The following is a 24,677-nucleotide window of genomic DNA, read 5'->3' as shown; positions in this document are numbered from 1 at the left end:
ACCAAGATGGGCTGTCCTAGAAGACTAACATCCCAAATGATAGAGCAGCTTTCCAGGACTACTCCTTATGGGAAAGGGACAATGGAAAGGGGCCAAACTCCAAGCGAAGTAATCCCAGGATGTTCTTTACCCCAAGTAGACCCTTTTGTCATGGCGAAACTTCCTGTTGGTCATGTCTCCATGGTCTCGAATGATCTTCCTGACGTGCTCTGGGGGCATGTCTTCCTTCTGAGCATCCACAAATCCAAACTTTCGCTTTTCGGCATAGCGCTTGGCCTGTAATTGCTGCCATTTTCGGGCTGCAAAGACACCTCAGTTTAACAGACTGGACACTCTTAGTCTAATCATCCCCATCTCCTGCCCTAGGGTGAGGACCGGCCAGGATGTATAAAAGAGGGGCCAGCATCCAGCAGGTGCACTCCCTGTTGATTCTCCTGTCACCTTGCTCTTCTTTATTTATTCCTTCCTGACATTTATGTTACAGTTTTTTTTACGTTTTTTATTGTCTATCTCCTCCACTGCAATTCATAAACCCTTATAAAGGGAGCTCTATCTGCATCGCTATTGTATCCCCATTGTTTGGGTCAGTGTCTGAAAATAAAAGACGCTCTTAAAGACCTGATTCGGTGGAAAAAATCGGGGTGAGGGGCAGTAAGCGCGCTGACACCTAACGCTTTGACGCTTGCAACAACAGAAAAAGGGCTCAATGCCGCTGCAGGCGCGCACGCGCACACCCACCCCGCGTCTCGGGGCCCAGACACCGCTCCCGCACGCTCTCACCTTTCTCCTGCAGCTTTTCCTCCGACATGTAGTCCGGCAGCGGGGCGAGAGGGCCGGGCACCGGGTTACCCGGCCCTCGGTAAGGAAAGACCCCGGCCATCCCCGGAGAATCTGGGGGGCGGCAGAAAAAAATAAAAAATTAACGAGCAACAGGGCCCGGGCCCACAAGAGGCGCCGCAGGAACGCGTCAAGATCCCCGCCTGCAGTCCCTCCGCGCTCAGCGTGGGCGCAGCCCGGCCCAACCCCTCCGGCCGCTCGGCCGACCCCTCCACGCCTCCCGCGGCCCCTGGAAGCCCGCCAGACACCCCCCACAGCCCCTCACACCGACCTCCGCTCGGGGGAAACGCAATGGCGGCCAGCGTACGTCCGCGCCGCGCTCCCAGCGCCGGGAAGTACGCAACGCAGCGTCGGCAATTGACCCAATAGGCGCTGATGTGCTCAGACGGATTAGAGAGCTCACCAATGAGAGTTGCATATCTGGCTGGTGGGGGCGGGTCTGTGGGCGGGGTTATTTGAACGCAAGGGGGTGTGGTCGGAGAGGCCCAAGTCCCGCCTCCCGCTTTTCTGAGACAGCTCTGGGACCTCTAGCAGACCCCGTCGTCTTATCCGCCGCTGGCGTGGGACAGCGAGAATCCAAGGCTGACGGAATTTTAATACATTTGTCAAAATCTGCACATTATTCTGTGTCTAGTCTCAAAATGTAGACTTGAGGTGCAGTACTAGCTCGCAGTCAGCCAACCCTTTGTTCATACATGCTTTCATTCATTCAGCCATCATTTATTGAGTACCCGCTATGTATTATTAGGAATATAGCACGGGGGGGGGGGAAAATAACCTCACTGAGCTCACAGAGTAGCGGGGAGGCAGACCAGGTTCTTAGATGCGGTGTGATGGGAGTTTTGGGGGCAGGGCATTTATTTATTTTTTTAATATATTTTATTGATTTTTTTACAGAGAGGAAGGGAGAGGGACAGTTAGAAACATCAATGAGAGAGAAACATCAATCAGCTGCCTCCTGCACACTCCCTACTGGGGATGTGCCCGCAACCAAGGTACATGCCCTTGACCGGGAATCCAGCCTGGGGCCCTTGAGTCCACAGGCCATCGCTCTATCCACTGAACCAAACCGGTTAGGACAGGGGCAGAGGGAGGGGCAGGGCATTTAACCCCGCTTGCGAAGTCAAGGAGGAGTTTAATCAATAAACCTAGAAAAATAATTGGACATGGGGAGCAACGTTGCTGAGTGCCTTTTCCCCTCCCTCTCCATTCCTCTTTTCTCTCTCTACGATGACTACACCATGGAGTGTAGAGTGGACCCCCTATACAGGCTTCTTGGATCCCTCCGGCCCTGTCTTTCTGCCTGAATTGCTCTCCACCTCCCGCAATCCTTGTTTCACTTCCCATTCTTGCTATATCCTTTGGTAACCACTTTCAATCTGACTTAACAGATAAATTTGTTTGAACTCACACCAAGTTTATTGGGGAGGATGCAAAGGAATTGTAACCAATACAGCCTGTCAATCTAGTTGGGAATTTAGAACTCAAAGGTGAAATAATTAGAGAAAAATGCAAAAGAAGGTCCAAGCAAGTGCTGGCTGGTGTGGACATTCATATAGTTCAAATAAGGGAGAGGAACACTATCAAAGATTTGATGGAGATGGGTAGATGTGAAGGGTTTGATATCTTTCTTTAAAGATGTCAAAGACAGAGGAGGTAAAGAAAGAGGAGGGAGCACTAACCGGTTTGGCTCAGTGGATGGAGCGTCGGCCTGCGGACTGAAGGGTCCTAGGTTCAATTCCAGTCAAGGGCATGTACCTTGGTTGTGGGCACATCCCCAGTGGGAGGTGTGCAGGAGGCAGCTGATCAATGTTTCTCTCTCATTGATGTTTCTAACTCTCTCTCTTTCTCCCTTCCTCTCTGTAAAAAATCAATAAAATATATTTTTTTAAAAAAGAAAGAGGAGGGCCGAAACCGGTTTGGCTCAGTGGATAGAGCATCGGCCTGCGGACTGAAGGGTCCCAGGTTCGATTCCGGTCAAGGGCATGTGCCTGGGTTGCGGGCATATCCCCAGTAGGAGATATGCAGGAGGCAGCTGATCGATGTTTCTCTCTCATCGATGTTTCTAACTCTCTATCTCCCTTCCTCTCTGTAAAAAATCAATAAAATATATTTAAAAAAAAAAAAAAAGAAAGAGGAGGGAGCCCTAGGAGATTTGGCTCAGTGGATAGAGTGTCGGCCTGCAGTCTGAAGGGTCCTGGGTTTGATTTTGGTCAAGGGCACATACCTGGGTTGTGGCTCCATCCCCAGTAGGAGAGTGCAGGAGGCAGCCAATCAGTGATTCTCTCTCATCATTGATGTTTCTATCTCTCTCTCCCTCTTCCTTCCTCTCTGAAATCAAACCGTGACCTCCTGGTTCATAGGTCAATGCTCAACCACTGAGCCATACCTGCCGTGCAAGAACTTTTCTTAAGGTTTCTTTACTAATCACAAATAGTCTAAGTTAATCTGATGAAGCTCAAGTGAGCAGAGAAGTGACCAAACCAAGAACAGTTCTGAACAGAAAATATTAGCTGCCTTTATTATGGACCATTCATTGCAGTCAAACCAGTCTGCTCATTGTTTTGTTTTGTTTTGAATCATTCACTTTTTAAAAAGTTATTTATTTTAGAGAGAGAGAAACATTGATTTGTTGTACCATTTATTTGCACATTCATTGGTTGATTCTTGTATGTGCATTGACTGGGGATAGAACCCACAACCTTGGTATACTGGGACGAGATGCTTAACCAACTGAGCTCCCCAGCCAGGGCTCATGCCCCTTATATAAAATGATGTAGTATTTGCATATAACACATGCATATCCTTCATTTATTTAAAATCATCTCTAGATTATTTATAATACCTAATGCAATGTAAATGCTATGTAAATACTTGCTATACTGGATTGTTCAGGGAATAATGACAAGAAAAAAATCTGTACATATTAGTAGAAACGCAACCATCATAGGCCTAGCTTCATAGAACATGTCAGCTACAACATAACATTTTTTCCCTAATATTTTTTTATCTGAGGTTGATTGAATCAGCTACAACTGTAATGTTCTTAGTTTTAGTTTTTACAAAGTTATATAGTCTTGCAGAATTTGTTACAAAGATTTGTTACAGCTCTGACAGATGTGGCTCAGCGGTTAGAGCGTTGGCCCACCCACTGAAGGGTCTCAGATTCAGGTTCAATTCCTGGCCAAGGGCATGTGGGAGGCAACCAATCGATGTGTCTTTCTCACATCAATGTTTCTCTCTCTCTCCCCCCCTCTCCCTTTCTCCACTCTCTCTAAAAAGCAATGGGAAAAATATCCTTGTTTGAAGATTCACACACACACACACACAAATTTGTTACAAAGGCCTGGCCCAGCATGGCTCAGTGGTTGATTGTCGACCTATGAATCAGGAGGTCAGGGTTCAACTCCAGGTCAGAGAACCTGCCTGGGTTGTGGGCTCGATCCCTAGTAGGGGGTGTGCAGGAGGCAGCTGATCAGTGATTCTCTCTCATTATTGATGTTTCTATCTCTCTCTCTCCCTTCTTCTCTGAAATCAATAAAAATATATTTTAAAAACAACAACAAAACAAAGAACAGCCGCCTGTGCTCCCTCTGACCATTTCTCTCTTAACCACCTCCCCCCCCCCAAAAAAAAACCACTTTCACCAATTTTAACTAATTATTTGGGCATTTATTGCCATATTTTCAAGTAATAAGCTTAAATTAGTATTTCTTGACTTTTTTTCTTGACTTTTTACTTGTAGGCATTATCTACTCACTCCCCACAATAGAGAATGGAAATCCAATTTTCCCTCCAGCCTCCCAGTACATACATGAACATGACTTTAAAATTCATTATATTGTATGTCAAGGAAATGCTACTGCAGGTGCCCCCTGTTACCCTCCCCCCGTCTTCCCCATCTCCCCAGGGTGGAAATATATGGATTCCATGAAGAGCTGGGGTTAGGGAAGGAAGGGCAGGAGCTGGGAGAAAATGATGTTTGGATGAGCTGCTGAGGGGAGCAAGCATCAGTGTTTTCTAAACCAGAGAAGCAGCAGGACTCGGTGGCACCCCAGTTCTTCAGGCTCCACTGTCCCTCTCTAACGGTGCCCTGCCCTGGGATCTGGAGCAGAGAGAGCCACTGTGCCAGTCTCTGAGCCCCCAGGTTTAACAAGGCCAACCAGAGCAGTTCAAGGAGGTGAAGGAGTCCTCTCAAGGGCACGAGCAGGCAGGCCAGAGTGAAGGGGCAAAGCATAACCCAAAGAAGTCACTTACTATCCCTGGAATGTCAGCTACTACCCAAGTCTGTTTTCTGGGAGGGTTGGGTGGAGGTAGGCAGAGAGCCCTTTGCGGGGATCATCGTATGGCACTGGGATCGAACTCCCATTCTTCTCCTCCTAAAGCCCGCATGGCTTGCATCCTTAGCTCAGTCTGAGTCACTGCTGTGTTCAGTTCCTACAGAAGATGTGGCAAGTGAAGGTTGCCTCCCACCAGGTTAAAGGCAGGGAAAGAATGCGCTCACAACACGGAGTTAAGTGGTGCTCATGACTGCAGGGAAAGCTGAAATGGACCTCTGTCACTGCATTCCTGAAAAGCGCAGAAATCAATACTCAGTGAATAGAAGTCTGGCTTTCAAACTGAAGCATCCTGACTTATAAATACCACTTCAGAGGCAATTCGTCTGGCTTGATTGATCTTCAGTTGTCAGCAAGATCTTATCTTCCCACCTGAAGGTTTCTCCACTCCTCAACCTTTCTATCAAGAAAGAGGTAAAATCGTGTATAAGAAGGAGCCTGCACCAAATCAAAGACTGAGATTCGAATTCTGGCCGTGCCATAAACTAGCTGGGTGTGCTTGGATATATCACAACTGTGGTAGGCTTCAGTTTTCTGCAAATTGAACTGGAAGACTGGATTATCTTGGAGGTGGCATATTAATAAAGACTCATTGTTAAAAGTGAAGAAACCTCAACTCATATTCACGTGAGCAAATCCAGGAGTTTTTTGGTTTGTGTAACTGAATGGTCCAGGGCAAGTTCTGGCTTCAGGCCGAGCCTGAGCAGAGACTCACATGATGCTAAATATCTCTGTCTTTCTGAGTCCTTTGTGTGTGTGACTGTGTTGGCTTCGTGCTCAGAGAAGACCTCTTACAACCTGCTGGTTTAGCAATGTTAGCACACAAAGTGCATCTTTCAAAGGTTCTGGAAGTCATGGTGCTGAGGCTCATAGGCTCTGCTTATGTCATAAACTCTTTCAGGAAAAGAGGATATGGTGTTATGATTGGCTAGGCCTGGGTCACGTGCCCATTGAGGGGGGTAAGGGAGGAGTGGTTTTCAAAAGAAAATCTCTACACTGCTGGGCAGGCAAATGTAGCAGATGTTGGGCACAGATGGTATAACAGAAAAATATACTGGTGTCCCAAAAAATGTATACATGCCCGGCCAGTGTTGCTCTGTGGTTGAGCATTGACCCATGAACCAGGAGATCACGGTTCCATTCTCAGTCAGGGCACATGCCTGGATTTTGGGCTCAGTCCCCAGTAGGGGGCGTGCAGGAGGCAGCTGATCAATGGTTCTCTCTCATCACTGATGTTTCTATCTCTCTCTCCCTCTCCCTTCATCTCTGAAATCAATGAAAATATAAAAAATGTATATACACTTTGAATAATTATTAATTCCAATGGGTTAAACCTGAAAAGAAAGAAGCATCAATTGAGCTATCAAAAATGTATGTGACACTGTGTGTGTGTGTGTGTATGTGTGTGTGTATTGGATTCAGGCCATGTCACTAACTGGCTAGGTAACCATGAATAAGTTACCTTAGTTTACTCATTTAAAAACTGGGATGGGCCGAGACCGGTTTGGCCCAGTGGATAGAGCGTTGGCCTGCGGACTGGGGGGTCCCAGTTTCGATTCCGGTCGGGGGCATGTGCCTGGGTTGCGGGCACATCCCCAGTAGGAGATGTGCAGGAGGCGACTGATCGATGTTTCTCTCCCATCGATGTTTCTAGCTCTCTATCTCTCTCCCTTCCTCTCTGTAAAAAAATCAATAAAATATATTTTAAAAAAAAAAAAATAAAAAAAAAATAAAAACTGGGATGAGCCCTGGCCGGTTTGGCTCCGTGGATAGAGTGTCAGCCTGTGGACTGAAGGGTCCTGGGTTCAATTCCGGCCAAGGGCATGTACCTGGGTTGCGGGCACATCCCCAGTAGGGAGTGTGCAGGAGGCAGCTGATCGATGTTTCTCTCTCATCGATGTTTCTAACTCTCTATCCCTCTCCCTTCTTCTCTGTAAAAAATCAATAAAATATATATTTAAAAAAAAATAAAAAAAATTAAAACTGGGATGAGCCCTGGCCACCAGTGCAGCTCAGTTGATTGAGCGGGTTTGCCTTTTTTTTAAGGAATATATATATATATATATATATATATATATATATATATATATATATATATCAGAGAGGAAAGGAGAAGGAGATAGAAACATCAATGATGAGAGAGAATCATTGATCGGCAGCCTCCTGCACACCCCTTACTGGGGATCGAACCTGCAACCTGGGCATGTGCCCTTGACCAGAATGGAACCTGGGACCCTTCAGTCTGCAGGCTGACGCTCTATCCACTGAGCCAAACCAGCCAGGGCAGGCAGGTTTGCTTTTTGATAGAAGAGGATATTAGAACACATTAGAGCTTTGTAGGTCATCAAATTAGTGCCAAGAAATCATCCCACAGCAAAGTTTCAACAATCCAGCATTGCATTATATATCAGGAAATCAATGGAGCCAAAAAAAAAAATAAGTGACTCTGTAACCACACTCACAAAAGACTGATGCAATTATTTGCCTAACAATTTATTAATTTATGATCAAGATAATGTCCCATAAAATATCAATGTTCCCCCATCCAGGAAAGCCCCCTCCCCTTTGCTAGAAAATAAATACCTCACCAGCAAGTAGCTTGGTAGGCATGGAGTCCATCTTGAGGACCACCTTACTGAGCCATGGCGAGGTCTGACAGAGCATTTCCATGACCCAACTCATTGCACCAAATGTAGCCTCTGCATTTTCCAGCTTCTCTTTTCCGGGGTCCTAATTGGCCAGGCCTCTCCGATTCCCATCATCTGTATCTGGTCCACACTATCTATAACTACTCTAGTTGATGAGATGTCAGTCAATTATAATCACAATCCAGTTCTGCCTTCTTAAAGCTTCACTGGGTCGCCACGATGGAAATGCGCGTGTGAGCCCAAATTCTTCAGGTATCCACTCATGTCTAGCCCCACCAGTAGCTAATCTCACCCTTCCTGTATGGGTTTTATTAGTTAACCACAGAAGTAGCCGGGTTTCCCTGACAGTCTAGTTCTTGGGCACCCTTAAAAGATACTATCAAATCTTACCAAGGAGGGTGCTCACGTGGAGCATGAATTTATGACGTACTCCCGAAGTATGTCATATTTCATGGTTTTCTGTTTTTAAACATAAGGGCAATGTTTTTGTCAATCAAGGCGCTCCGTTTAGAGTTTTGAAGACACAACTACAGAATTTTACTTTGTTTTTCTTTTTAAATATATTTTATTGATTTTTACAGAGAGGAAGGGAGAGGGATAGAGAGTTACAAACACCGATGAGAGAGAAACCTCGATCAGCTGCCTCCTGCACATCTCCTACTGGGGATGTGCCCGCAACCCAGGTACATGCCCTTGACCGGAATCGAACCTGGGACCCTTCAATCCGCAGGCCGACGCTCTATCCACTGAGCCAAACCGGTTAAGGCATTACTCCGTTTTTCTGCCGCAGCTTCTCTACCTTTGCCTCCCCAGTTTTAGTCTGATTACATGGACACCCTCTGCTCTCATTTTCTGCCTGTGTCTGCTTCCGACTGTGACAGTTGCTCCTCAGCCTGGTATTTTTTTTTCTCCTTTGAGCCTCAGTGGAACGACTCTCTGATAGGGATCGCTCACAACCCCCCTCTCGCATTTCCCCCTTAATCTCTAGCACGTATTTTTCTCTCTGTCTCCAGTGCGTTCCCTTGTTCCCTCCTGTGGGTGTGTGTTTAATCCTGCCCCCTACCCCATGTGCTCTCTGTGATTCTCCACGTCTCCTCGCCTGTTCTTCTGTCTCAGCGCACTTCCCTGCTTCTGACTTTTGCGCATTTTTCTCTGGGTCTCTGCCGATCAGTCCCTGTCAGTCTGTCTTTGTTTTGCACTGTAGCTGCTTGTCCTTTGTCTTTCTGCCCGTCTCCAACACCACATATTTCCTGCCTTCTTTTTCTGTCAATAAATCTTTTCACTGCCTGCCTCCTCCACCTTCCGCTCTTCTGCCGCTCAGCTCCCCTGACAAGCCCCCTCATCTCTTTCCCCCTCTCTCTCCTCTCACTCTGCTCATCTCTCAGCTGCCACGGTTACCCTGTCTCTCCGGAGCCTGGTTGCTCCTCCTTGTCACTCACTCTCACTAAATCACTGCCTAGGCACTAACTGTGCCTTCCACCCTTGGGGTTCCTTCCTGTCAGCCTTTCTTTATTTGTATCTTTCTCTTTGCTTATGAGCATTTTACCAATTCTCCGATTTTGGTTTATCTCAAGCTTCTGTAACAGTCTTTCTCGATATTTCTGTCAAGGACCCTCTGTCCCTCACTCCGTTTCCCTTTGCCTCTGTCCCTTCTATGCAGCGAATCTTTCTTCCTGGCTTTCCCTCAATCTATGTATGTCTTTCTCTACATCCCCTTGGTCTTTCTTTTGGTGCACGGGACGACACCCAACCAACGGAGCCACGCTGATCAGGGCTCCTTTGTCTTTCTTTAGCTCAGCTTCTTGGCAGGAATTTTAGAAAATCTTCCTGTCTCTTGCTTTTGCTCATGTATCTTTTCTGTGGGTGATTACAGGTTATCTCTTGTCCATTGTTTAGTAGACTAGCAACCTTAATCTGCTCTACACTCCCCATAACCTGGCTATTCTGGCTCTAAACCCAGGGAGGGGGTTTATGCAATAGAAAGAAGAAAAAAAAATGCCGCCATGTAACCCTGGCCAGTTGGTTAGAGTGTCGTCCTGATATGCCAAGGTTTCAGGTTCGATCCCTAGTCAGGGCACATACAAGAAGCAACCACTGAATGCATAGGTAAGTAGACCAACAAATTGATGTATGTCTCCTCTCTCTCTCTCTCTCTCTCTCCATCCAAAAAAAAAAAAAATCAATAAATCAAGACAAAAGAAAAAATGCAGCAGAAGTGGCAGGGGAGAAAGGAGAGCTTGCAAATGACTTCATGGCTCTGCAGCCAACAGGAAGCCTTTGCTTGGCTCCTTCTGCCTGTTCCTCATTCTCCCATGAAGGCCTGGGCCTAGGAAGACCCTACACCAGCGGTTCTCAACCTGTGGGTCGCGACCCCTTCCAGGGTCGAACGACCCTTTCACAGGGGTCGCCTAAGACCATCGGAAAACACATATATAATTACATATTGTTTTTGTGATTAATCACTATGCTTTAATTATGTTCAATTTGTAACAATGAAAATACATCCTGCATATCAGATATTTACATTACGATTCATAACAGTAGCAAAATTACAGTTACGAAGTAGCAACGAAAATAACTTTATGATTGGGGGTCACCACAACATGAAGAACTGTATTAAAGGGTCGTGGCATTAGCAAGGTTGAGAACCACTTCCCTACACTGTGCACCCAGAATGGGTGTTTGAGTCCCTACTCCGGCTCTGTCCTAAGAAGAGAGACCTAGCCCCATGTTCACTCCTCTAAGAATATGCCTTTTCTTCGAAAAGGTCAAGATATTCTAAAAATAAATTTCGCAAAGGCAGATGCTGGACACAGTAGGACTCAGGTTAAGTACCAACACAACAGTGGGGTTTTGAGAACCAGAAATATCAGCAGCAATCTCCATGACCCAGGTCTTTGGTCTCTTAGCAGCTGGTATGTCTATATAACTACTGGCTACAGATAGCACCCGTGGTGTTCTCCTCCCACTGCCAGAATTTGGTCATAGGTGAGATCTCTCTTCCCTCTGGCCTTACCCCCTCCATACCAGATCTCTACTCCTAGGTGAGACTTCACCTTCCCTCATCTGTCCCTGTGCTAAAGCAAAGGGTTTCTGTTCCCCTTGCCAGTTACGTTCAGTCTCATGGGTCCTGCCACCCTTTATTGGTAGCACTGGCTGTAGCTCTTGAATTAGTTTTCTGGAGAGGACTAATTATCTGATGATGAAATGCAATGAACGTTATCTGATGATGAAATGCAATGAACATTAGCCCAGACTCCCAGCCACCCACCAACATTACCATTGCTTCTCAGATCCTAGGCGTGGGGGAGGGGTATGAACTTGCTGGAAGAGGAACTGAGATACTGAAAATCCAGCCCAATCCTTACCCCAGTGGGGGGCTGTGCATTGAAGACCATCATCTCCTTGTCCCGGTCCGAGCTCCCGCAAGAGCGGCGGAAGGAGAACCCGAGGCTTCTCCCTAGTCTTTCGGGCCGAGAGGGGAACCATCCTTGGTGGCAGGCTCCCCATTGCATGTCCTGGTGACCCCGGTTTCCCTGTGCCCAGGGTTGGATGAATGAGGCCGAGGCCGCAGAACATCACTGATCAAAATGCGAACACCCTGTGAGATGCTCATGGCTCCCACAGTGGCCAGCCCGGTGCCACCAAGGACAACCAGAGCAGGAGGCACCTGGTGGTGCTGCTGGAGCAACCACAGACTCATCCACCCCAGTGGTGCCAGGCGGAAGAGGGCCAGGGTGGCCAGGGTGGCCCAGCTGGCCACACTGAAGGCCAAGGATGGGGCCTGGTGAGAAAGCAGCAGCAACTTTCTTAGGTGCAGGCAGGCGGAGTTCAGCTCGAGGAGCAGAGACACCATGGAGAAGCCCACATAGTGGTCGGACAGAATGGCGGTGCCCAGGCAGCTCACTACCTGGGGAGCAAGGGCCAAAGGTTAGAAGACCTTCCGTGACCTACCACCATCGCGTCCTAATATCCCAGTCCTCCCAAGCATGTTCTGGCATTCTTTCCCTGAAAACACCCAACTTTATGCCTACCCTACGCCAGGAGCTTGCATGGCTTTGAAACCATCTTTCTCTAGGATGGAAGCAGCCTTGGCCTGATGCTGTCTTCTCTGGGGCTGTAGCATCTGCAGAGTAACCCCCCCAACTTCCATCCTGGCCATTCATGCCCCATTCCCACTCCCAATACGGGGGCTCCCTCCTTCTCAGAAAAGCTCCATGTTTAAGGTTTCTGCAATCGACAGGACACCTGTGCGGGCGAATGCACGCCCCCGAGGCAGTGCTCAGACTCGCAGCTGTGCCAGCAGTCAATCCCCGCCCCTCAATTCAGCCCAAGGTTGGGAGGATCAAGCCCAGGGGAGAAAGAGGTGTCAGAGGCTCTCTGGGAAGTCCTGGGACACAAAGCTGAGGAGAGATCGGGGTGTGCAGTCGGTACACCTGCCGTCCTGCCTCGCCTCTCCCTGAATCTCACCGCCAAATGGTGACAGAGAAGCTCCCAGGCCTGGCCCAAGGTCCGGTTCAGCAGCATGTCAACTCCATCAGCCAGGAAATAACCTGTGGGGAAGGGCGGCAGCTGGGGTGCAGCCGGAGAGAAACTCCAGCCCCTACCTTTCCCAGGGCTTCCCTCTCCCTCAGTAACGCTGACAGAAGCGCACCTGGGATTGCCATTACCGTTGGAAGCTGTTCCCCGCCCCCAAGCTGGCCCAAGCCTTCCCTGCAGACTCACCCACAGATACAGCCACCAGCACCAAGGCCCAGGGCGGGTGGCCATGAATGGGGTCGGCGGCCATCTGAGGGTATAGCAACAGCCTAGAGGAGACGGGGAGCCACCGTCAGCTACGTGCAGACCGGATTCTCCTGCAGGGCACACCCGTCCACCCATGCCAGCCTCAGACTCTCAAGGTTTAGCATCCATTTTAAAGGTGCCGCCAGGTCTTCTAACGTGAGCTTCCCATCCCTCGCCCTCATCCAGGTCCCTCCCGAACCTCTAAGCCCCGCACCCGAGCAGCGCCCCGGGCCCCGTGAGCAGGCTGTGCACCAGGGAGACACAGATGTTCTGCCACTTCCAACGGTCCCGAGCCGCAGATGCCGGCGTGGGCAGCAGCTGCAGCCCCCAGTGCAGCCCCCGGAAGGCTGCGAAGGAGGCACCGGTCACCAGGAGCCCCGAGGGCGCCATGGCCGGGCGGGCGGGCTAGGTCCGGATCGGTTCCGTGGGCCCCTGAGCACTCGCCCCCGACGCATCCGACGCCCGCTCCGGGGACTGTGACCCGCGTCGCGGCGGGGCTGCGTTCCTGGGCTCGCCGGCCCGCCCGGCCTGGGGAATCCGCAGTAACTTTTCCAGGGATGGTCCACGATCTCTCGGCTGGACGGTGATTGGAGCAGCCGCGCGGCCACCGCCCCTGGAGCCTAGGCAACCGACCGCGTCCCGCCCTAGCGACAGACTGCGGGCTGGGGGCTCCCGGGATCGGCCGTGCCACGGAGCTCAGGGGACTTCTGGGAAGTCGACAGAGGTCTCCCCCAGCTCCCCAGTCCTGAACTCTTTAGAGCTCCAGAAATAGGTCACCAATCTCACCTGACACTCCCGGAGGCCCCGCCCCACTAACTTTCCCCTTTCCCCTCCTCTCCAATCTTACAATCTGGTTATCCCTCCCACCCCACCCCACCCACGCGGCCCTGGGGTGAGAGGCCAGGGCAAACCCACTGCCACTTGCTCACACCCCTCCCCCGTCTCAGGTGTGGGGGAGAGGGCACTTCACTGCCTTGAAGCCAGGCACCCCTTCTACCTCCGGAGGTTTCTAGGCCCACAGCGCATCCCAGCACCCCTACAGTTCCTGGAGTCCTGCCCCCTCACCTAGTACCTCTCAAATAGAACAGCTGCAGCTTCCATTTGGGAGAGGGAGGGGCCCACTGGAAACTCCTCCCTCCACCTTTTTTGGGTGCCCTATAGAGGAGTCTCATCGTTAGGAAGGGGAGGCGAAGAAAACCACTCAGCACTATAGTCCTGAGAGCACCCCTCCCCCGAGCTGGTACCTGGTGGGTGGACAGAATATCTCCCAATCCGAGGAGGCCGGGAGAGGTCAGAGAGTCACCTCAAGGTTTGGACGGAATCGAAGAGAAAACAGAGCGCATCATCGTGCTTTCGGCAGCAGGATTGTTAGGATTCCAGAACCCTTCCGCCTGTAAAGGAAAATCTCTCCCCGCACCCCTATTTCCTGAAGAGCTGGTACTGCTTTCCCTCTTACTCCACACCTGGAGCTGGTTGCCAGCCAGAAATTCAGGGCCCTTTCCTGTACGTGGAACAGGCAGATACCAGTTACTGCCAGAGAATGAATTTCTTAAGCAGATAGGAGGCAGCTGATTGATGATCCTGCTCCCCGAACCCTCTCACCACCCTCTTTTCCCCACCAAAACCCCATTAAACCCAAGGGGCTAGGGACATCCCTTCATTCTCCCACACCCACCTCTCCAAAAAATTTTTTTTAAAGTTACACTGATTCTTTTAAATTTTTATATGAAAGCCATCCACAATTAATGTAGCAAATTTGGAAGTTATAGGGGAAAAAAAGCCAGAAGAGGAAAATTACAATTACTTTATTCCATCATCCAAAGATAACCATTATTAACACTTTAGAGTATAGCCTCAGTCTCTATCTGTTTCATGTATTGTATACAAGTATATACTTATATTTTAAAAAACAAAATTGAGATCACATGACATACTGGTACACCATTTTTATAATCTTTTAATTTTTTTGTTAATCCTCACTTAGAGTCTTTTCTCCATTGATTTTTAGAGTGGAAGAGAGGAAGGGAGGGAGAGAGGAGAGAGATATGGATTGGTTGCTTCCTGCAACCCAGGTACGTGCCCTTGACCAGGAATTGAAGCGGAGACCCATTGGTGCACTGGCTAATGCTCTAACTACTGAGCCACTGACCAGGGCTATAACCTTTTTTAATATTTAAAGAACATTTTTCTTTTCAAATATTCTTCATGACTTTTAAAAATACATTTTTATTGATTGCAGAGAGGAAGGGGAGATAGAAACATCTATGATGAAAATTATCAATCAGCTGCCTTCTACATGTCCCCTGCTGGGGTTCGAGCCTGCAACCCTGGCATGTGCCTTTGACCGGAATCCAACCTGGGACCCTTCAGACCACAGGCTGACACTCTATCCACTGAGCCAAACCGGCTAGGGCTCTTTAATGTGACTTTTAATGGCTGTGTAGTACTCCACCATCTGGATATACAATAATTTATTTAAGCAACCCCCTATTGCAAATTTTCTTTACAGCAGAAATGAATTCCCAGACAATTGCTTCTCTATTGCAATGCTGGAATGAACATCCTATAACTAAATATTTATTTTCTTAGGCTAAATTCCCAAACGTAGGATTACTAGGTCAAAGGCCATGGTAATATGTTTGATACATAGTACCAAAGTTATATCCAGGAAGGCTGTACCAATTTGTACCCTATATGCAATGTATGTGAGTGTTATTTTAGTACTCCTTTGCTGACAACTGGGTCTTATTTTTTCTGTTATAGCTTGCTATGAGAAAAATGCTTTGCGGGTGGGGGGGGTGTGTGTGAAGGAGGTCAGTGGGGGGGGGGGGGAAGGACATCTGTAATACTTTCCACAATAAAGATAAATAAGAAAAAGAAAAATGATTACAGCTGTATTTGCCTCTCTTTAATTACTAATGAAGTACACATTTGTTGTCATGGTTTTATCCATTTGCATTTCTTTTATGAGTTTCCTGTGTATGTCCTTTCACAGCTGGCTCTTGTTCCTTGAAGCTGCTTATATGTAAATTACAAGGTGGGAGAGAGGTGGAAGGAGGAGGATGAAGCCACAGGACACTTTAATATGGTCCCACGTCTCCGAAGAAGGTGGAGAGATTGAAGATGCCTGGAAGCTTGTCCTTGCTGGAGGCTGGCTGTCCTCCCTCTTCCTGGGGTGCTCCTGCCTTTATGCCCCCCTCTGCAAGGTGCCCAGACAGGTCCTGTGCTCTCCAGGCTTTGTCCTTCACTGGTCTTCCGCCTGCCTGTGTTCCCAGGATGCTCCTCCTCATCTCTGCTCCATGATAGGGGAGGATGGCAGAGCCACACACCCAGGCTGGAAGGAAACACTGTGGCCAGTGAAGCGAGGAGGGGAAGAAAGGACGGAAGCAATGTCCAGGGACAGAGTGATCTTTGTTGAGTGGACTCAGTCTACCCACCCCCTTCTACCACCGTCCCACACACATCGGCTTAAGCTGTGGAAGAGCTGGGTTCAATGGTCTACTCTCCCCTAAATCTCTGAGTTTCTCATAAATGGGTAATAGGACCCGGCTCCACTTGCCCCCAAATAGAACGAACAGCTTCCTGCAGCCCCTGAAGGCAGCCACCTTCAGGCAGGGATTCTAGGCCAAGGCTGAACCACACCAGAGCCTGAGCCAAAGAGTGAGATTGGATCAGGAGGTGGGGATGGCAGGTTTACACTGCCTGACGCCCCCAAGGGGGGTTGAGTCCCAGAACTCAGCTCTGCTGGCTGCTGGAGGGGAGAATTTTTCTGCCTACACAGGCCTGAGTTGAGTTTCACACACCATCCTGGAAAGCAAAGTGAGGAAGAAGAGCAGTGGTAGCCATCAGGGGCCGCAGTCTTATGATGGGTGGCAGAGGATGCCTGGGGCCACCCTAGCATGATGAGAAGTCAATGTAGAGACTGAGCCCCTTTAACCCTCCAACCCCCTATCCCTGAGGTTATTGTCAGGGACGGGGGAGGGGCAATAGCTTAAGTGAAAAGCTGTTCTGTTCCCACCCCAAGCTGAGTCTGCACAAATGGGCTTCTGATTCCCTCAGGCACACTCAACTGGGTGATTTCTCCATACCACAGGTAGGTGGAGAAGCTGAGACCGGATGTCTAAGGGTGCCACATATAGGTAAGTAACCCTGAATCTAGAGTCTGGGCCAGTCTAAGGAAATGCAGGGAAAGGTAAGAGCAGAGAGGTATGACTACTGAGATGGCAGGAAGAGGCAAGCTTACTTCTGGACCTCACCTGGAAAGGCCAGTGGAAAGAATGAGGGATAAGGAAGGAGGGTCAAGAAAGACACCTGGGTAAAGGGATAGACAGGGTTTTCTTTGCTCCACTTCCTCCCACTGTCACACAAAGACTGACTTAACTTTGGGCAGTCAGAGCCATCTATCCCCTCATTCGGCCAGGGTCTCTCAAATTGTTCTCTCTTGCCGCGCCAATCAGGGTGAAGGCTCTCCGACTGAACAGGGTTCCCTTTCCTGAAACATACCATCATCACTCCTGCAGACCTTCCCCGCCCCAGTTCTGTCACGTTCCAGATGAGCGGGAAAGCAGCTCCTTCTCCTCCTTGAAGCCAGCGGCAGAGGGCAACAGTTCTTCAACTGGCAGCTTTAGCTGGGTCAGGACATAAAGCTTGCCACTGAAGAACTACTGCGGCTCAGCCAGGTGAGGGTGCGGGAGGTACAGGCTCCTAAAGGCAAAGGGAAGAAAGACGGGAAAGGCCTGAGCAGGGCCATGGCACAGGGACACTGTCCCTCCAAGTCCAGTCCCAGCAGACACTCAACCTTCTAGGGAAGGGTTCTTAGCCTGGGCCTGCGGGAGCTCAGTGAGCAGCAAGAGGCAGCTTTCAACATATTTCCCTTGCTCCTCTTTCCAGAACTGCAGGAACCCAGGCTCTCATCCCCTTTACCCCAGCCACACATGGGGTGGGGGGCAGCCTACTCAGCATTGGGAAAAGGCAGGACCTGGGACCCTGGCTGGACACACCCTACCCTTTTCCAAGGTACTAGGTGAGAAGTTGTATCTCAGGTCCAGAAATGAGTTCAGTGATCAGCCCAACTGATTTCTTCCCAGAGAGTTCAGCTGGAAAAAGTTCTGGGGGGGGCCTGGATCTGGGAAGAGTGAGGAAGGGAGGAGGTCTAGAGTTTGGAAGGTCAGCAGAAGCTCCTGGGACTGTGAGGAGAGGACAAGGAACCAAAGGCTGGAGGGGAGGGAGATTAGGCAGGGAGGTTGGGCAGCCTCCCCTGGACTCTCAAATGCCAAGCATTCCGCTTGCGCATTCCGGGTACATCTGGTATGAATTCCAGGCTGTCTGCCGGCCCCTCCAAGTCTGAACTTTGTTCCAAGTTCCAAGCCCCGCCCCCACAGTTCCAACGCATGAATCAGCAGGAAAAGCCGGGCCCTGCAGCATGGCCCGGGGAGGGGGTTGGGGGCGTGGCAGGCTCGGGGGAGGGGGGGCAGTGAGCTGGGGAGGGCGGGTCTGTGCTGACACTCAGCCCAAGGGCATGCCCATGCCAATGGGAGTGGCCAAGGTGGTCTTGCCTCGAGATTTCTACACTTAGAGGGTAGAAAAGATTAGGGTAAGGTTGGGAGGTTTTCAAATGACAAAACCCTCTTGGAAAGCATGAATTTTGAGGTATCTGCCTTCCCCCAAGTGACAGTCCCCAGCTCCTTCCCACCCCCCTCGGTCTGAGCCAGCTCTGGTCAGCCCAAAGGACTTAGCGGCTACTGAGAGTTTGTGCCAAGCAGGTGCCCTTGGCTGCAGAGCGGGGTGGGTCCAGGGCACTGACCCTCTGACCAGCTGCTCCATCAACCTTCTGGCACCCTGACAGCTTCCAGCCCAGTCTGACAGCCAGGATGACAGGCCAGAAGAGTTGGAGGCTGGAACTAGGGCCAAGGGAGGTGGGGGCGATAGCCTAGCCCGAGGCCACGGGGAGGGGCCAAGAGTTGGCCGAGAGGTGGGGAGAGAGGGAGCCCAGTGATGACTAACCCAGGCGCCCCACCCAGCCAGCCGGTTTCCCAGGCGGTCGGGGCCAGGCCTGGGCTAGGGCCCCCACGACCGGACGGGCTTGGGGGAGGTGCAGAGGTGACCTTCTCTCGGCCCAAGACGCCTAGTGTGGCTGGGGCGGGGGTGGGGGGGGAGGTAGAGTTTCCAGGCCTTCCTCGTGCCCGCTCCCCCCACCCACCGCGGTGAAACCCTAAACCTTTGGGTTGCATAAGGCCCCGGCACCGCCGCCCCCTACTCCTCTCCCCTCCCCCCTTACATAACATACCCTGGAGGCAATGAGAGGAGGGGCCGGCCCGCCCAGGGACCCCTTCCCTGCCGGGGTACTCAGCCGGCCTGACTCAGTGAGTGCCGGTAGAGGCAAAGCACCTCCGCCGCCTCCCGCCTGGTCCAGATCCTCTCCGGGCTGAGTGGTCGGTCCCGTATCCTCGGGCCAGAGGGCGCGAGGTTAGCCGCCCCCAGCCCTCCCGCCCCTCACCGCCCTCCCAGCTACTCCGCAAGACCTTCCGCCACGACTCCTGTCTCGGACTCTTTTTAAAAAACCTCCAGACACACTCCTCTAGCTAGTCCAGGACCCTCTCCCCCGGAGCGCCCCTGCCTCCGCCGCCCCCTCTCCCCTCCCCCGGAAGGGCAGGGTGTGGCCGCCAGGACCGTACTTGCCCCCATTACCCCGTTAGCACGGTTCCCTCCAGTGCGGCCAGCACCCCAGTTCACACCCACCTGGTGCCGGGTGTGTGCGGGGGGTGCTGAGGACAGGGGAGCAAATCAGTGCGTCCGTGCCCCACAGCCGGCGGCGCTCTCTTCCCAGCGCCCAGCACACACCGGCTCCAGTCTCCGATCAGCTGGCGGCGTAGTGACGCACAAGTTGCGATTGCACCGCCCAGGGCCAATCACCGCCTACTGGTGTGCAGCGTGACCACACCCACTCGGGGGCGCCAGCCCTTCGCCCTGATCCCGCCTCTCCGGCTGTCTTAGCTCTGATTGACAAGGAGGCCACCCCTTTGCCGAAGTAGAGTTGCACTAAGCCACGCCCACCAACTCAAGAGCTGGCCAATAGGTGAAAAGGTGTGGCTCGGCCCTCCGCTAGGCTACTTGCTTTGAAGAGCGCTACGTCAAACCAGGGTCCGACCGAGCAGCAGGAAGTAAAGGCGTGTGTGTTTGCTGTGCATTCTGGTCCGTGTAGTTCTCGAGCTGACACCCCGTTCCCAGAATTCAGAGCGCTCTGTGAGTTGGCATTTTTAAATCATCTCTGAATCCATCCCCGGCGAAATCCTTAAAGGGCTACAGCCCCTCCTTTTTGGAGCCGTGAGTGCTTCTTTTAGACAACCCCAAAATGGATTCGCTGACCTCTGCAGGAGGCTCTCTAAGGAAAAGTGGAGCAGGCGAAGCAGCAGGAGTGGGGAGAACTGAAGGTGGAAATCAGTCCCCAGGGCAGCAGACTCTGCCACTGGATGGGAACTCCTGAGGGCTTTTGGGGTGGGGAGGACTGCCTGCCTCACCAAGCCCCAGCTTTCACTGGAGAGATCTAGTCCACCCCTCCTGGGGGTGGGGGTGGGGGTGGGGGTGGGGGTGGGGGAAGGCTTCCTGATCAGGGGACTTTTCGTGGAGATGTCCGGTCCCAGTCGCAGGGATAGAACCGCTTCCTAACAAAAGATTCATACTTTTTCGCGGCTGGGAAGCTGGGGAAGGCCCGGCCGGGCCGAGGACATCGCTCTCATGGTCCTCCCAGCCCTCGACCCTCCCCCAAAGGCCCTTAATAAAATGGTTTGCTTACCCCAACCCTCCCCCCCACCTCACCCCCCCCCCCCAAATAAAAAAGATTCATAGTACAGTCTTCACCTGAGGGTAGATGGAAGACTTCTGGTCAGAAACTAGGGGATGGCCGTGTCAAAGTACAACTGGCCGGCAACCCCATCCTCTGCCTTAATACCCCCATTCAGTACCGCCCTTCAGGAGCTTTGCACTGACTCAGACCTACTTAGGGAAGAGATTTCGAAGGTAGAGACCAATGAGGAGGCTGTTCCTTCCCTCGGGGGCCAATCAGAGCTTAGAGGGGCGGGGGATGGGCAAAAACCGAAAGGAACCCAGTGACTTGGCAAAAGCTGCTCCACTGCCTATTGAAAGGGGCAAGTGTGGGACCCACCCCGTAGCATCACTCCTCCGCCCTTCCCCCTTCCCAGCTGAACCCACACGCGTAGACGGGGATCCACGACTTTTCCACGAGCTCCAAATTGGGGGTGAGGGTCACTGAGCCGAAGGGATTTGGCTGGAGTGCGAGACAGTTCCTTCTGTATTCAATACGGGCTCAGCCAAGCGATTGCTCTGGTTTCTAGGAGCACCACGATTCGCCACTTGTGTTCAGAACATTGCGCCTTTAAGGAAACTTTCTGCCTTCCACCCCAGTAACAGCTGACTGCTGGAAAGTGTGACCTCAGGGGACAAATCAGCTGTTACCACATCCTCCTCTTGGCCTGCCCTGCTCCATCGGATGACTCTCTCCTCCCCCACCACCGGCGGGGAGGGAATGAAGGAGACAGAACCCCAAATATGGGGGACCTGCTTGTATGTTCCTTCCTCTTCCCCCTCTCTCACTGTCACCATCTGCCTCCCTCCTTTCTCCCTCCCCCCCTGCTGGTTAGTTCTTCAGAGGTTCTGAGCTTGGAACCAGAGGTATTTCCTGTCGGCGGCGCCGTCAGCTCAGACCCACCCTCCCTGGTCTAGTCCCAGACCCACCCTCCCTGGTCTAGTCCGGGAGGCCAGTACTGGGGAGGCCCAGAATGGAGGCTGGAGGGGAGTGCGGGGGCTCCAGGAATGGGAACTGGGGAAAGTCCAGGGAAGCTTCGGACTAAGCCTAGAGGAGCGGAACGGCTGTGGAAAGCAAGCCTCCGGGGTGTCAGAAGCCTGCTCCCTGGGCCGGCCAGCTGCCCTTTGCTCCCTGCTCAAGTCGCCCAGTTCCTCCCCAGACAGGGACCTGCTAAGTGGATCGCCCTGGCCTTGCTTCTAACTCCACTTCTGTTTTCAGATGCCACCTTGGCTGCTTCCGTTTTTACACTCTTACCCTCTACAGCAAGGGAGCGAACGTGGCGCTTCCCGGGGCTGCAGGTGGAACAGGACTGGCCCCAGGAACCAGCGGCTTTGGCTGGGAAGCCCTGCAGGAAGACCTAAGTAAATATTTTGCCCCCAGCTCTGAGCTGGGAATCAGGGTCACTCCAGGACAAGCTGAGTGTGAAGTCCCAGGAATGACTTGGCAAGGTTGGGAGAAACTGATCAGGGCCTTGGCCAAGCTTGGAAGGAAGAGAAATCTCACCAGCTGATCCGTTCCCATTATCCTTGGTGGAGAAGTCCCACCCCCTTTCCACCCAAAGGCCCTGTGGTAGGCTCGTCTCTCTCTGGTTCTAAGTCTCCATCCCCTCACCCTCCCATCCTCCGGCAAAAGCACAGGCTGTTTCAGTCCAGGGGTTCTCAATCCCAGCACTATTGACATTTTGCATTGAATAATTTCTTGCTGTGGGCTGTGCTGTGGAGGCGAGTATCCCTGGCCCACTAGATGCCATTAGCAACACAACTTGACCCCTCCCCATGACAACCAACAGTCTTTTCAGACGTTACCAAATAGTCCCTGGGATCCCGAATTGCCCCCAGTTGAGAACCACTGAGTTAGACAAACTTGGATTCAAATTCTAGCTCTTACCAGCCCTGAGCTGGATGAAATACTTAACATCTCTGAGCCTCAATGTCCTCATCTACAAAATTGAATGAATAATAAATTCATATTGTAGGGATTAAAGAAGGAAATGCCTAGCACAGTACCAGGCTCACTGGCCCACAGTTGGTGCATTAAACATTAGCTTCCTTCACTTCTCTCCCTGCCAGATCAGCAAAGGCTAACCTCACCCGGCATGGGCTGACTGCCGGGGCAGCTGCAGCTTGCCTCCCTGACTATCCAAGCCATGACCTCCAGGACACTCAATATGGAGGTTGGCAAAGGGGGCTGGCTAATTTGGTCCTAGATTCTCCAAAGCCCAAAGGTGCTTGGGTTGGGATTCAAGGGAAATTTGGGAATAGATCTGTTACAGAGCATTACACCTCAAGATGTGGCCTGCAGATTGCCTGCATCAGAATTACCTGGGGTGCTTGTTAAAAATTCAGATTCCTGTCCTAGCCGGTTAGGCACATGCCTGGGTTTCAGGCTCGATCCCCAGTAGGGGGCGTGCAGGAGGCAGCCAATCAATGGTTCTCTCTCATCATTGATGTTTCTATTTCTTCCTCCCTGTCTCTTCCTCTCTGATATCAATAAAAATATATTTTAAAAAAATTCAGATTCCAGCCCTGGCCAGTGTTGCTAAGTGGTTAGAGCCCACACACCAAAGGGTCTCGAGTCTGATTCCTGATCAAGGGCACATACCTGGGTTGCGAGTTGTGCCCCGGTCAGAACACGTGTGGGAGGCAACCAGTAGATGTGTCTCTCGTGCCGATGTTTCTCTCTCCCTCCCTCCTTCCCTTCCACTCTCTCTGAAAAGCAATGGAAAAAAAAATCCTCAGGTGAGGATTAACAAAAAATAAAAATCCAGATTCCTGGATTTCATCCCAGGCTACTGAATCAGAAGTACATCATAAAGTTTGAAAACCACTGTTTTAGGGCTCAGATTGGGGAAGGTGTCATTGCCCCAGAAATCTTAGTGCACCCAGTACCCACCATTGCAAGGACTTTCTTATTCAAGAGAAAGAAAGAATTCTGATTGGGTTTCCTCTCTTGGAAATACATGTTCACTGGCAGCCAAGGTTGATCTGGCTCTGTATGACTCATTAATCCTAACCAGTTCATTAATTCTCTTCTTGGCTCTCACTGTTCTGCAGATTCAGGCTATTACTAGAACAGTAAGATTTATTTTAGAATCTAAGCTACCTCTACATGTTTTAAATATTCCCTTCTATATTCTGGCATTGAAAAGGCATAACTTAAAGTGAAAATTAAAAGGAAAATCTTATGGAATCATAAAAAACAAAAAGGAATTCTGAGGTAAGGTTAGTTACACCCAAGGTCATTGTTGCATTGCAAGCCAAAACCACTAGAGGGCAGGGCACACACAGGCTTGCAGAAAGAAAAAGTATAGTGCCTGTTCAGTAGGTAAACTGAGACCAGAGTAAAGACCAGATGGACCTAATTTTATTGGTACTCAGAAGCAAGTACTACCTCCTGACCATCAAAACCTATCCTCTAGCCTCAGGAACACAGACCAAAGTTGGGGATGAGAGATTGACAGGAACACCTAATTTCCCTGCTGGAAAAAAACAATAGTGCAATGGCCAAGGAGTACAGGGAACACTGGTTTTCGATAGGCCTCGATTTGAATCCTGGCTCTACCACTTCTTAGCTATGTGACCTTGGGCAAGTTACCTAAGGTGGCCATTCTCCTCATCCAAATGCGGGTTAAACAAAACAAGGTATGTGAAGTGTTTAGCGTGGTGACTGGATCCTAATCAGTGGTTGTAAGTTACTACTTATGTCCCAGGTCCTATGACCAAGCACTTCAAGGGTTCCAGCGGCTCCTTCAAGGAAGAAGGCACAGCAGCCCTGGCCGCGTGGCTCAGTTGGTTGGAGCGTGGACCTGTACACCAAAAGGTTTTGGGTTTGATTGCCGCTCAGGGCACATGCCTAGTTTTCGGGCTCAATCTCTCGTAGGGAGGCAGCCGATCCATGTTTCCCTCTCACATCCATGTTTATCTCTCTCTAAAACCCATCAGTAAAAACATATCCTCGGGTGAGGATTAAAAAAAAAGAGAGATGGAATCAGGTTATAGCTGAGCCATTCCTGTCTCCTCTCTAATTTGGACTGTAGTTTTTCTTACGTGACCTCAAGGAACCCCTTACACCTCTACACCAACTACGACACTCTTCTCGGGGTGAGACTCAAAACACAGCCAGTGGTTTCACTGCAGACAATGGCCTTTCTGTCCTGCAAATGAGTCAGAACCAAGACCCCCTGGAGGAGTCATGGAGTTTTGGTGCCAGCAGTCTGGTTTTCGCTTACTGTCCTGCGCTGCCCCTCCC

At 50.8% G+C, this 24,677-nt stretch overlaps 2 protein-coding genes and 1 long non-coding RNA gene across 3 annotated transcripts in view; all 3 read right to left on the bottom strand.

The window, feature by feature from the left end:
* The window catches only part of PRPF8 (pre-mRNA processing factor 8), a 34,515-nt gene extending 33,362 nt beyond the window's left edge, over window positions 1-1,153 (bottom strand). The window contains exons 1-3 of the mRNA XM_081109377.1: window positions 1,109-1,153; window positions 781-891; window positions 131-299 (exon numbers count right to left, since the gene is read on the bottom strand). Coding sequence (XP_080965503.1) covers window positions 131-299; window positions 781-880 — 269 coding nt within the window. The 5' untranslated portion in view covers window positions 881-891; window positions 1,109-1,153. The remainder of the gene's footprint in view (window positions 1-130; window positions 300-780; window positions 892-1,108) is intronic.
* A 10,129-nt stretch (window positions 1,154-11,282) lies between these two features.
* Window positions 11,283-12,997, bottom strand: TLCD2 (TLC domain containing 2; the record flags this gene model as incomplete). Its single annotated transcript, XM_081109288.1, has 4 exons — window positions 11,283-11,732; window positions 12,293-12,375; window positions 12,548-12,630; window positions 12,822-12,997. 4 exons carry the CDS (start codon window positions 12,995-12,997, stop codon window positions 11,283-11,285), a joined length of 792 nt encoding a protein of 263 aa, XP_080965414.1.
* Window positions 12,998-15,493: 2,496 nt separating this feature from the next.
* Window positions 15,494-19,461, bottom strand: LOC308532437. The gene is made up of 3 exons (XR_013996981.1): window positions 19,346-19,461; window positions 17,111-17,311; window positions 15,494-16,414 (listed from the first exon to the last, which is right to left on the bottom strand). It is a non-coding gene; the product is annotated as an uncharacterized lncRNA (long non-coding RNA).
* Window positions 19,462-24,677: the final 5,216 nt, after the last annotated feature.

This window comes from Myotis nattereri (genome assembly GCF_964212035.1).
Source record: "Myotis nattereri genome assembly, chromosome: 16".
NCBI lineage: Eukaryota > Metazoa > Chordata > Mammalia > Chiroptera > Vespertilionidae > Myotis > Myotis nattereri.
The sequence above is the reverse complement of the archived record's forward strand: the minus strand, read 5'-3'. Positions and strand labels throughout refer to the sequence as shown.